This window comes from Oreochromis aureus, linkage group 20 (assembly GCF_013358895.1).
Source record: "Oreochromis aureus strain Israel breed Guangdong linkage group 20, ZZ_aureus, whole genome shotgun sequence".
NCBI lineage: Eukaryota > Metazoa > Chordata > Actinopteri > Cichliformes > Cichlidae > Oreochromis > Oreochromis aureus.
This window is the reverse complement of record NC_052961.1, coordinates 4,811,505-4,825,442: the sequence shown is the minus strand read 5'-3', so window position 1 is coordinate 4,825,442 and position 13,938 is coordinate 4,811,505. Positions and strand designations below refer to the sequence as shown.

The 13,938-nt window shown below is 40.6% G+C and overlaps 1 protein-coding gene across 2 annotated transcripts in view; it reads left to right on the top strand.

Annotated features, from left to right (window-relative positions):
- The window catches only part of fgd1 (FYVE, RhoGEF and PH domain containing 1), a 36,585-nt gene that overhangs the window by 7,474 nt on the left and 15,173 nt on the right, over positions 1–13,938 (top strand). Inside the window, exon 1 of one of the 2 annotated variants that reach the window (XM_039603858.1) lies at positions 9,325–9,522. The exons of the other annotated variant lie outside the window; for it this stretch is intronic. Within the exon in view, the coding sequence (XP_039459792.1) occupies positions 9,465–9,522 (58 nt within the window). The 5' untranslated portion in view covers positions 9,325–9,464. Of the gene's footprint in view, positions 1–9,324; positions 9,523–13,938 lie in introns of those variants that run through there. 2 annotated transcript variants of the gene reach the window in all.

Below are 13,938 nucleotides of genomic sequence, written 5' to 3'. Positions count from 1 at the left end.
CTGGGTATGAGGCAGCAATAAGACAGCTAGGTCCCAGCAGAACTTTCAAGAAGAGGACGGGAAGCAGTGATGGACCTCCTGATAGTGATACTGTGAGCCAGTTAAAATACTTGGAGCTGTAATCAGTGAGGAAATCATTGGAACAGCTGATGATTACATGGAAAGATTACACGATTTCAGCAAAGTGTCATCTCCATCTCGTCTTATCCCTTCAATTTCTGGACCTGCGCATCACAACTTCCTGTATGATCATTCGCATCTGAAACGCATCACAAACCAGAAGCAGTCTGAGAGCGCAAACCTCCTCCAATGCAGCTCATGCCAGTATATACTTTTAATAGAATAGGGTTATATTTTTTTTAAATGTAAGCTAACCCAGCGGTCCCCGATCTTTTTTTGCGCCACGGGCCGTTTTATGTCAGACAGTATTTTCAGGGACCGGCCTTAAAGATGTCGCGGATAAATACAACAAAATAAAACCAGTACAGGTACCAACAAAACAGAAGATTTATTCATAACACACGGGGAAAAAACCCAGGGAATCCGAGTTAACGATAAAAACGATAAAAAAAAAATCATGATTAAAAACCCTGAAAACCATAAATTTCACACCGGAGCCTCAACTCTCGCGGCCCGGTACCAATCGACTAACAGACCGGTACCGGTCCGTGGCCGGGGGTTTGCCCTGTTCAAACCCATTTTAATCCTGTAATGCAAACTGTATTATATTTGATACCAGCTTTTGGGAGTTTTTCAGATCTCTGCGTTATCAGTGTGATTTATTTGATTTATTTAACTATTTATTTTTTACTAAAAACCCTGAAAAACAGAGCAAAAATACCAAAGATTCAAATGAAGTCTCATTTATGCAAATGTACTTATTTTTTCCAATGTTCAGAGTGTTAAATAAACTCTCCCAGTTTTAAAATTTTCTGGCAGTTATTTAATGGTTCAGGCTTTACAAGGTTAAAAATTCATAGTTTTGAGTTTAATTATTTTTTATTATGTTTTTCATTTATGTGGGTGTAGTACACCTGTAGTAATAAATATCATATTTAAAGAGTTTGTGATCACTTTTTGTTTAGTTTTCTAAAAAAAAAAAGAAAGAAAAGAAACCGTTTTTATAAATAACTCACAGCTTTTTTTTATCACTTTGATCTTCGATCAGTCTGTTGACCTTGACAGAGAGATCAGAGGTCGAATATGTGATACTTTAAATCTTTATGCAATGCTTTCTAATGATTGTTGGGTTTTCTCTGTATGTATTATTGTAGGATCTACTGTACAATATAAGGCGCCTTGAGGCGACTGTTGTTGTGATTTGGCGCTGTATGAATAAATAAAATCCAATTAAATTGAAATTAAATGTTCACAATACAGAACAAACTTTTAACAATCATAGTTTCTAAGTTTTATGGCTTTTTTGTCAATTTCTGACCAATAAATCATGAAGTTGAGCTCGAAGACTTTGGTGTATGTGAGCCATATTTCGTTCAGTGCTTTAGGCTTTTGCACGTTAGGTTTGTTTTTTGATTCCTGATTTGACTTCTTTATCATTTTATTCATTTTGAGCTTCAGTTCTTGGATTTCAGATTTATTTATTATTCAGGAGTTATTTACTGTTAGTTCTGAAGTTTTTATTAAGCTTCAGTTCTAGTTTATGCTTGTTGCTGTTTAGAGTTGCTTCTAGCCTACTTTTCAGGGTTAGTTTGTGTCTGATTACCTGATAGTCTTCACCTGTTGTTACCCAACACTTCTTCTTGTATTCCTAGTCCTTTCTTTCTATTGCCAAAGCTTCTGTTTATGTCCAGTCCTCTTTTTTCCTGAGTTTTATGTTTATTCTCTGGGTCATTTCGGGGGTTTTGGGGGGCGATTAAAACCTGTAACTTGTGCGTCATCTGAGAATAGTCAAGGCTTTTAGTTCAGACTGAGCAGGCTGCCGTGTTTGCTCACACATCACATACATCAGGCTTGATCTGCCAGTCACAGCAAAGAAATGAGCTTCAAAAGGAGAACAAAGTGTTTGTTCATGTGTCTCTGAGGTTCATGTGACCACTCCTGTTCATTAGTCAAAGTGTTGAAGTTTGGTGTGAGTGAGCGAGACGGGAAACCACAGACAACGTGGCAGAGAAAGAGAGGCTGAGGGTCGCTATCCTTTTTTTCCCCCTCTCTTTTCTGTAAAGTTGGATTCAGATAAGCATGAAAAAGGGAGTGAAGAAAACGGAGGAGGTCAGAGTGTAGCTGATCTGGTGCTTTTTCTGTGAAACATCTATCAAAAAACAAACTTCTGTTCCTCACACATTTGTAAATGTGAGTTTTATAATTCATAAAAAAAGAAAAGTTACTGTTTTTACCGTCTGTGGCCTGTGATGGTTGTGTCTCAGACCACAAACGCGCATACGTTCCAATGACGCTGCCATCTAGTGGCTCAAACAATGATGATAGGAGTAAAGTTAAAATGCTTGTCTGCAATGTTTTAGGGCCTTTTTAATACCAGGAACCAGCAGGACCTTCAAGGTACAAATGAAGTGTAAAGTCTGGTCTTTTATATAAAGTCTAAAATGTTGTCTGCATGGGTCTGAGTTTCCTTACTAGTGCACATTTTCCAAGTTTTTTTTAATTATTGTTTTTAAACGGTCTCTAATTTTAGCGTGGGAAGCAGTGTATGCCTCGTTTAGGCCTTCCTTACTTTGTGCCTTCGCCACGGTTGTGAATGAGGCCCCTGCAGCTGATTTCCTCCATCAGCACGAGGATCAGCGGCGGCTGGAGAAGAGAAGCAGCTGATGTTACCTGCAGGCTTTAACGTGGACAGGAATAGTTCCTCCAGATATGAGCCGTTACCACAGCAGACACACTGTCAGTGTTACAGCTTGTGTGTGTTTAACATAGCTTAGTGCAAAGACTGGGAACAGGAAGAAACTGCTAGCTTGGTTCTGTCTACTTCCTGCAGCATCATTGAACTGACACTGACACTGAAGACTGTGGTTCAAGGGGGAGTTACTGCATCTGCTGGAACTATTTCTTGTTTAATGGCGGATGGATACACTGAAGCTGGACCTGAATCAGCTGATTAGGGAAAGCTTGTTATATACACAGACAGATGAACATGTGGAACATGTGTCGGTATCTGTCACATGCATGTTAGTAAGTGAAGACAGAGCAGTGATCTCAGTGTCCCTCTGCAGCTTCACTGCAGACAGTTCAAATGTTAAGCGCGCCCCCCTCCTGACATGCCTCAGCAGGACGTGTACAGGCAGATATGAGCAGATATGAATGAAGAGCTGAAGGTTAAAAATACATCACGTTCTGTGGGTGAATGGGAATGATACACCTGTGTGTGTGTGTGTGTGTGTGTGTGTGTGTGTGTGTGTGTGTGTGTGTGTGTGTGTGTGTGTGTGTGTGTGTGTACATGTAACTTTGCGGGGACCTATGTTAAGTTGATACCTTTTGGGGGGGACACAGAGTCTAGCTTTCACTCTGGGACGCTGTCTGAGGCTCTACACCTGGATTCAGGGTGTAAAACAGAACCAGGTTCATTGTCAGTTTCCTGGAAATGCATCGTGACACCGCAAGTCCTCACACAGTTAAAAACGAACGTTTTTATGAACCAACAACAGTTGGTTCATGAAATACTGAAAGCTGCAGGTAGAACTGAGATTGATATGACCGTTTCTACTTTCTTTTGGTTTTTTTCTGTTTTTTTTTTTAGTGTTGCCTACGACTGTTTCTCCTGAAAAGAAAAAGTGATTCTTTTGTCTGCTGCAAGCATGTGGGTGCTTTAAAGTACAAGGACACCCAGTTAGCATTAGAAACTCTACATGTATAAGACAAGAGTCCAAGTATATCTCCTTCAGATCCTTAGTTGTCACAGTACATGAAAATTATGTGATGTTTTGTAGTAGATTTAGTGACTAAGACTCCTGACTCATTCAAATGTTAATAAAGCCACTTTCTTTCTTGAACACATATTGTGCAAAACCATGTACAGCATAAAACATGGACGTAACTTCCACGCTGAAAAAACCAAGCCAATGCAGAAGTGCCTTACATCTTGATTCTGTCTGAAGGCCACCAGACGACGACGGCTGTCGTTGCACAAAGACCTCTGGTTTTATAGAAGTCTAGTGGAAAACCGCTTTTAATTTTGACCTCTGTAAACACTTTCATGTTGAGTTTATGGGTTCAATGACACATTTTGGGTCTCATTCAATAAATAAATAACTTAATTTTCTAAATATTGGATATGCTAGGTTTCAGAATGGAGGGATTCCACAAATATCTGTGGAATTACATGAAACTGCACAAGTTTTTGGCCAGTTTTTGCATCCAACATGGCTGTGATGCATGACGTCACGGTAGCTACATCCATCTGTTGTACAGTCTATGTGTACAACAGTACTCTTAGCTTTATAAAAAGAAATCTAGAGCATCCATAACAGCTTCAAAATGTATATAATCTAAAAGTTGCTAAACTGAGGTCATATAAAGCAGTTTTTTATATTATATTGAGTTCATAGGTCTGCATACTCAGAGTGAACTAGACAAGTGTTGCCCACAATTTTCAAGCAATGACATTACATGCCTTTTATTAAGTGAAATTTTAAGTGAAGCCAACTTATAATTTTTTTACAGTGTACCGTTATCATCATCAGTTATTTTTGCCTCTGCATGATTCTTCTGTTCCTCCACTTTAATGATTTTGTCAGATTTTCACTTTTCTGCTGATCACACACAGTTTGACATGCAGAAACAAACTGTTCAGTTAAACAGGGAAAAAAGGACTTTCTATTGTTTCTACCATTTCTATCAGTGTGGAAAACATTTTTATGGTCTTTATTCAGTTTTACTTTTGTCTACTTTTAGTTCTGTGGTTGTTGTTTTTTTTTTCCCTCTGGCTTCTCAAGTTTCTACTTCATGCTTGTGCTGCTGGAACATCCTCTGCTCTTTATTCCTTCATCTGCTCGTATTCTGGCTTTGGTATTTCTAGTGTTTCTATTGATTTTTGTCATTTTTTATTTTTACTTTGAACTGTTTTTGTTGACACTGTTTCTACTTGTGCTGTTATTTTTGCTGTTGTTTCCAATGTTTCTACATTTACTTCTACTGTTTTTATTGATTGTTACTTTTTTCTGCTGTTGTTTACATTGTTTCTACTTATATTTTCTGCTCTTTGTCTTTCTTGCCCTGTTGTTTCTAATGTTTCTACTTTTATGTCTGATTGTACTGTTTCTACTATTTCTACTGTATACTGTTTCTACTTATTGTGTTGTAATTTCTGCTTTTTATTTGTACTGTTTCTGTTTATTGTAATCTAGTATTTCTAAATATAGCAGCCTCGTGTTAAATCTAGTAATTTTGCTATTATTTCATTCGATTTAGTATTTCTACTTTTATTTATGTTATCTGTCACTATTTGCTGTTATTTCTGTTTTTTCTGCTATTTCTACTTTTTCTGTTTGAGATATTATTCCCACTTTCTAGTATCTCTACTCTTAATTCTACAATTTCTATTGACTGCACTGTTATTTCAAGTGTTTCTACTTTTAGAAAGTGGTGTAGTGGTTCATGTTAGTTCACATCCGCCATCGACCAGTGTTACATATACCCCCCCTCACTTCCTGTCTGGGTCTTTACTTTCAGTTGTTTTGTAAAGCCCCCCCCCCCCCAAAGAAAATGGAAATAAATAAGTGTGTCAGCTGTTCCATTGCTTGAGCTTTAAAGCAGCTGAATGCTCTCTGTCTGTTCATCTGTCCTTGGGGGCTTGGATGAGGGAACTGGAGTCTCTGTAGGTCACCGGGTCGTCCACTGCTGCTGCGGGGGAGGGGAGGTGTGTTAGTGTGTGAGGTCAGAGGTCAGTCTGTAGTTTTATCTCCACCCTTGCCAGATAATAACAGGGTGTGTTTGATATTTTTTTTTTCTCCTCTCTGATGTGTGTGTGGGTGCATTTGTCTTTCAACCTCCATAGATGGGTGGAGATTAACTGTCTCAAGGCACATTAACCTGAGGGTGTGTTTGATTTGTTACTCTAGAGCCGTGACTCTCCTCCTCTGTCCTCCTCAATAAGTGGGGTGTGTTTGTTTTACGTAACACCGATGTGGGTGTGCTGTTTTAAGCTTAGTCCCAGAAGACCCGGGGGGTACATCCATTTCGATCAGCCTGTTTGTCTGTCCGTGTGTCAGCAGCTTAATAACAGGGGTGTGTTTGTTTTTGTTTATCATCCAGTGACCTCGCTGTGGGGTTGAGTTAGATCAACTCTTTGTTGGTCAGGATTACTTGTTTTACTAAGCGAAAACAGACAGAGGAACAGGATGGATGAATTTACTTCAAAAACATGCTAATTTCATGTGTAAGACGTGTTTATTGGATTTCAGTAGAAGCGGGAGCTTGTTTTCTCCTCTCTGCAGCCCTTGTGGGTGCATACACTAAGTTGAGCTCTCAGTGATTCATTTCCTGTCCTCCCCCACCTTCTTAAAGACAAACTTGGATAAAAAACAGAAACAACCTACACTTATTAGTTAAACTAGTTATGTTCAAAGTTTATGAGATGGCAGCAGACTTAAATTTGCTGTCGTTTGGGGGCCGATGCATTTCCCAGGTGTTCTGCAAGTAAAAGTAAAAAGCAAATACATGATGAAATCAAAATGCAACACACACAAGACATTGATGGTTTTGTGTTTTTTAAAGCTACTCCTACCCATCTATCCAGCATCTTAATGTGCACTTTGTAGGTCTTCGAATCAGGACTTTTACCCTTCAGTGAATAATATTGACACAACGGTGTTGGTGCTACATCAGAGCAGCAGCACCACCAAAGGACACCTGGGCACATAAGGGTTAGGTGCAGGATACACCTGACAAAAAGGTATTTGTATTATGGACCAGGATGAGAATGCATTGGCAAATGAGGAGAGTCCACTACAACACAACATCTCTGGAAGCTCTTGAAAAATGTTAAGCTAGCTGCTGTTGATCTAAATCATTAAAACTTTAGCATCTTGTTGTAATGTAAGATAAAGTTTAGAGGTGCTCTGAAAGTCTCTGGTGTCTCTCCAGACAGTGAAACTACATGTGGTGGAAATGCTTGTTATTAATAAAAAATGTAAACACAAATTGGTTTATGCACTGAAAATGCCTCCATAAAACAAAATGTAACATTTAAGGGTGAAATTATGTGACTTCCTCAGAATTCTTAAACACTGTTGACATAATGGTCCATTAAATTAAAGTTAAGAAAATGAATGTTATATGTTATATGTATGAAAAAAAAAAAGTGATTTCTTTTGTAAACCGAAGTATCAAATTGGATTCCACTCACAGATTAATTTGAACTCTCAGAAAAATAAAAACCATTAATTTGTGATTATGTAAAATTGTGTGTGGAATATTTTATTTAGCCAAACATAAGTTTTACTGTTTTTTTTCCCCTAAAAATGTTGAGTTTTCTCAGAGGTTTCTTTTTTTTTTGCACTGCAGTTAGACCCTGCAGGACCGTCTTCCCCTAAGCATGAACTCTGCTGATTTTCCGCCTGAGTATTTCCAGGTGTTTTTCTCAGCAGATGTTTAAAAGCCACATAAATGCTTTAGTGTCTCCAGAGGAAGCAGTGTGACTAAAGACTAGATGTTTGTGTCGTTTAGATCTGAAGGCTACAAATTTGAAAAGTTATACTGTTTGTTTTTGAGTTTTTTTAAAAGCACATTTTATATTTCTGCTTATGAATTAATAATTATGTATCTGCTTCACGTGTGCTACCAAAATATTACCTCTAAATAATGAAATTTCACATAGATGAATTGTGTAAATAAGAAACGATAAAGAACCTAAACTTGAACCCTGAGGTATTCCAGATTTTACACACTGCTGTCTGTACGCAGCCATGATTAATTTAAATAATTTTTTTTAGCTCTTTTTCACAGTAATATTTTATTTTTTATGTATATATGATATCAAAAATAAAATGAAAATATAAATAACACATTTTTAAAAACCAGTCCTCCCAACCTTAACTTGTGAAATTAGATTCCTCAACAAGTCCTCCCCAGAAAAAATATACAAGCAAAATATCCAAATTCAATATAAATACACAAGATTTTTTTTGTTAGAATTTGGAAAAGATACTGAAAAGATACAAAAATCAAATCACTATGTGGTTTTCTGTTCCATATAGCCTGTTCTAGAACTTCTACACTTGATAAATAAATCTGTGATCTGTATTTAAAGAAGTTAATGAAGTAAAATCTACAAAGAGCTACGGGGATACAAGGTTCAACAGACCAGTGAATCCCAGAAATCTGTCAAAACTGAGAGTTAAAACATTGAAAACTGTCCACTGTAAGTTTTCTTTGGGTTTTATTTTATATTCACTGGGTTTTTGTATTTCTTCTGGTTTTCTTTCTATTTTCAAACCAGGCTTTGAACCAACTGACATTCAGACTACAAATAGCATAACAGACATTAACTTGTATGTGTTGAAAGAAACACAGAAGTATGGCTCTGTAGTCTCTGTGTTGGTTGAATTTCCACAATACCTGTTGTTGCATAGCCAAAGAGCTACGCACACAGTCATAAGACCAGAGTAGCCTCACTCCAAGGGTGTTAAATACTGGTTTTTATCAAAACTACTAGAAGGTGTTTTTTGTGTTAGAGTGTGACGCAGCAAACTGACAAAAACCAAAACAGACCTTTCAGCTTTTCATGTAGTTTAAAACTGTTTTTCGGACACCTGAAATGTAAATGTGCTCGTCTCCAAAGGACTTAATCAACAGAAGCTGATCCAATCTGCTATTAGCTACAAATAAAACAGACGTGACAGTCGACACAAGGTTGACATTTTTCATATTTTAAATTCACATATATATGAACAAAATATCGATTGGAGGACAAAATATCGATCCTATCGCACTAGTATCGATCCGATACCAACACCGGTGCTTGCCCCTGTAACTTGCACCGTTTCCTCTGAACTTCAGATTAATCTGAGTCAGTTTGTCTGTAGCCTCTGCGCCATAAGACCACGTGATCAGGCCTCGCCTGTCAATCAGTCTGATGTATTTACACATTTCACTACCACCACCATCTCACCCCCATCTGTCCCTCTCTGTATCTTCTTAATTTGTTGTCATGGAAACCAAAATGGAGGACTGAGAGCCCCCCCCCCCCCCCCTTATCTCTCTAGCTCTCTCTCGCTCTCCCCCCTCCTCCCCTCGCTCTGCCGCCGCCCGCCGCTCACACACCGGGCAGCCCCCTGAACCAAACCGAGCGGATCTAACCTACTTCTCCATCCCGAAGCAGCAGCCCGCAGGTCTGCGGTCGGTCCGGACCGTCGGTCTGTCGGTGTGTCTGTGGGTCCGAGCCGGTCCGGTGGGTTCCCGTGTGTGTGTGCGTGCGTGTGCGTGGCTCTGACCCGGTTTCTTCGGCTGCTGTGGACCGGGAGAGCCGCTCTCTCCCCGCACCAACATTTTCTTTAATGACCGGATTTGTGTTTTGCTGCGCGATGTACATGGACAGAAGCAGCCTGACCAGGGGTGAGTCTCCGGCAGCATCACATACATCTGCACCGCGTGCACACACACTCCATATACCTGCTGACAGGCGTCGCACGGGCACGCGCGCACACGCACGTCTGCAGCCTCGCCGTGCTCGCCGCGTCCCGTTTGCCTTTATTTTATTCGGATAAATATTTTTTTACATCACTAGAATAATCCTGATGATGGGGGAGGTGGGGATGGGGGAGGGTGTTTGGGGGTGACATACGCGCGCTCACTCCGGCTGTCGTGCACGCGCACACACTGACCGACATCTCGCTGCAGTGAATGTAGGCTAGTATGGCTGCATGATACTGCGTCTGCCAGATGTGAGGCTGCTGCTGCTCTCAGCTCAGCTGAAACAGGCTTCATTTAACAAAAACAAAAAAAGGACACGTGACTCATCTGCTGATCGATATCCGACACATGTCAGCTGATCGATTCTCTGTTTTATTCCATCATCACTCACACTGAATCAGAAACATCAGACAGACAGGAACCAATGAGGAGGCTCCATCACAGCCAGACTCGCAGTGTGTGTGTGTGCGTGAGAGAGATTTATTGATGGGCTCCCGATCCATCGATGTTAAATGTGGCTGTTCATTCCAGGCTGATGTGGCTGCACAGCAGGATGGAGATGGTGTGATCTGAGTTTCTGTCTGAGCTGGTTTGTTTCTGCAGACAGACGCGGACACACCCCCTCCACACACACGGACACGCACACACACACTGAGCCTCATAGTGGTAAAATGATGAAGGTGAATTCTGCAGAATGGGCAGGTCGAGCATTAAATGTTCTTAAAGCTCTGTGTGACATGTCCCCAATATTATTGTTATCCATTTAGTCTTTAAATGATTCCTCTTTGAGTTCCTTACATTTCTTATCATTTAGAAAGCTTGTGTTAAGTCTCCAGAATGCATTTTTCTCTTTATTACCCCAAAATGAAGTTAAATAAACAGTTGATTGGTTCAATAGGTCTCCAGTCTTTGATCGTCTATCTATGAGTTAATAATGAATCCATCATTCCCAGTTCACTTCACATTTTTAGAGTTGTCCAGGCATTTGGAGAGAGTCTCTTAAGAGTCGTATTTAATATGAATATTCCAGTCTCCACATATTAGAACTCCCAGGGCCAAATTAAACACCTATGGAATAACAGAACTGCCCTGGACTGAATTAGAGTGAGATTTCCTGCTGATCATGGCATCCAGCATCCCTGTGAATTGCTCATTTAAATGACTAGAAACTTTAGTCTTTTTGAAATTATGCCACGCCCCCGTGTTTATGATTCTTATACAGTGAGTAAAATGTGTTTTTAAATTGTATTTTTGTAGTTTTTCATGTTCTCTGCGGTTGAGGTGCACAAAATTACATGGAGCTCCAGTCATCTATGTGCTTGATTTTGCATTTGGATTGTTTTTTTGTTTTTTTTAAACCGTACCAACGACGACCAAAACCTGTTAAAGAGCCTCAGCAGTCTCCATAATAACCATAAGGCTCATAGGGAGGACTTGAAACCCACACTGACCTCCAGAGCCTCCATCTTGGCTCAGGTGTGGGTTGCCTACTAATCAGAAGGTTGGTGGTACGATCCCCAGCTTCTCCAGTCAACATGTCCTTAATCAAGATATTGAACCCCAAACTGCCCATAGACCATGGTTTATAATGCATAGAATAATAAAGCGCTGTGTGACTGTGTGCATGTGCTCTATAAACATGAGTCCATTTACTGTTTCTGTGTGGTTGTGTGCCGGTGGTCTGTAGGTGTGCTGCAGAGCTTTGTGGCCGCCCTCTATATGTTGTATTTGCATTTTGTCTGAAGGGGGCAGTTCCAAAAATACATGGGCTTCTTGAAAACCGTCCTTCCTCTGTAGCCATTTTGTGATGGGTTTCTTCCTCGTTGTGGTCACCTGCTGTTGTTCCCTTTCTTGTTCCAACTTTTCATACAATCATCACTCCACCTACACGTAGCTCACTGACGTCAGGCTCCACACTATTGGCTTTTTGAAGGACTTCACCCAAGTTTGTCTCTCATGTCTCTTTGTTTGTTGAATCCCACCAGCGCTCTCTCGCTGAGTAGCCAGCGAGCACAAAAGTGTGAGCACAAATCAGCTTTTGGACCATTCTCATTCCCACGACATCAAATACTGCAATTTTGTCACTGCTGGCATCTCAGAGAATCCAAAAGGTTTCCTGTGGGGTTGATGTGCGATGTGCGTTGGGCTCTCAGTCCTAACTAATGATTATAAAGGAACTGTTGGCTTCTCATTAGGTATTATTTCCCATAACCAAGTAGTTTTCAGTTCTTTAACCAAAAACCTCCTTGTGATTGTTTTGGCTCTAACAGATTCCCTGCAGTTTGTGTTGAAGTTGCCAACTTGTCTGCAAACAGGCACGAACTACTCACAGAGTGGTAGTGAAACTTTAAATTAAAAATGGTCTCAATTTCCGGTTTGTTTCGTACCTTTTGCTGTTTCACCTCTGCTTGTGAGACAACCGACGACCACGACAGTTTGCTAGTGAGCAAAGCAGCGAGGTTTTCGGTGAATCGCCCTCTTTGCGCCCGGTTTTGAGTAATAGCCAGCGACCTCCAGCAGCCACTTGTCAGACAGTTGGGGAAAAAAGTTTTTTCCCTAGTGGCTGGCATTGCTTTCCAACCACGCTCTTGGCCTGTGTTGCAACTTGGTGCCAACCTTCAGCGTACCATATTGTTACATCTAGCTTTAAAGAGTCCATACCTCTGAAAAAAATGTCAGTATTGGATGCTCGGCCCTGTTTTATGGCTCTGGTCTGAAACATCGCTCCAGGCATGGATTATAAAACATCTCTGCTGTTAAAGGTTTTATTAAGGTGTCAAGTTTGGGTTGGAATATGGAGGATTTGGATGGATGACAACAAACTGCTGCTCTTCCTAAATATGGTACTAAACAAAGGTGTAGTTGGTTTTAGACGGGGAGGGTATATTTAGATATGATTTTTATGATCACGGCGAGGTAGAGAGGAAAAACCTGTGAGCAGATGTTCCTTTGGATTTTTAGTAGGCTACATTTGTAAATGTTCAAAGTCAAAGGAAGGAGCTTGAAGAGTAAAAATATACATCAGTTCAATCCAACCAACGAAAACAACGACGCGAGTAGCTCAAAAGAACGCCACAGCAGAACATGAAACTCAGCAGACTGATGAGTGAGCTTCATTTAAAATGGGAAATGAGGATTTTGTCTCACTGTTCACATATCAAAGAGTATCAACAGTGCTGAAAAAAAGATGACCTACAAACCTGTTAATCAGCTTACAGACCCACCTGTCTCTGACCAGCTGTGACTGATGATAGACTGACCTGTAAAGCTTTTCTCCAGCAGCTGACCTACCTGCACACACAACTCACAGACCAAACCCTTACAAGGATTAGGCAACTGGGGGTGGCAGGGTGGCGTGGTGGCGTGGTGGCGGGCACCGTTGCCTCATATCAAGAAGGTCCTGGTTTTGAATCCTTTCTGTGTGGAATTTGCACGTTCTCCTCGTGTCTGCATGGATTGTCTCCAGGTACTCTGGGTTCCTCCCACTGTCCAAAGACATGCAAGAAAGTAGACGTCCTGTCCTACCTTGCCTCTTGCCTCATGACAGCAGGGATAGGCTCCATCCAAACTTGGATTAGATAAGAGGAACAAAAGAGATGGATTAGAATATACTGGCTATCAGCTTCTGGCTGAGTCTGTCACTGCTTGTTTTTATTGATTGGGAGGGAGGGAGGGAGGGCATGTTTGATAATTTGGAGGTTCAGCTCCTTGAGAATTTAACTCTGTGATTACCAAATGTGGTGCAGTCTGAGGATGTTCACGGGTTCATAGCCAAAAAGTTCACAAATAATTTAAGTAATAAAATCAATTATATTTGTATCTGCACGAGCTCTGCACTGACGCCAAGGCTGCGCTGGTCCATTGTGGTGAAGAGAGAGATGTGTGTGAAGATGAAGGCGAGCTACATTTCCACACTCACCGATGGCCTTGAAAGAAAAATATCTTTGATAAAAGCAGCAGAAACGAGCCTGAAGAAACTGAGGGTGTTGGCAGGTCTGAGTGAGCAGCAAAATCAAGGCGTGAATGTCTTCTCTGTCTTCTTATTATTTTAAACCTAGATGTGATGAGAAAGGGGCGGAGCTAACTGAGAGACAGAGGGTACTAGGTGATTGAAAGTCATTACCCAATCAGTCATTAGCGCATCCTGGATAATGTTTTAACTCTAAGAATGACCATAATTTATAAAATAGGCTGAATGTTTTGTTGAGTATGACCTGAAATCCACGACTGGGCACAATCAAAGTTTGAGTTCTGTGGTGAAATCGTGGATTCATGAGGTCAGAGAGTGACTTCAGAGGTGTCATCCAAACATGGTGGCCACGCCTAAAGTGTTGCCGC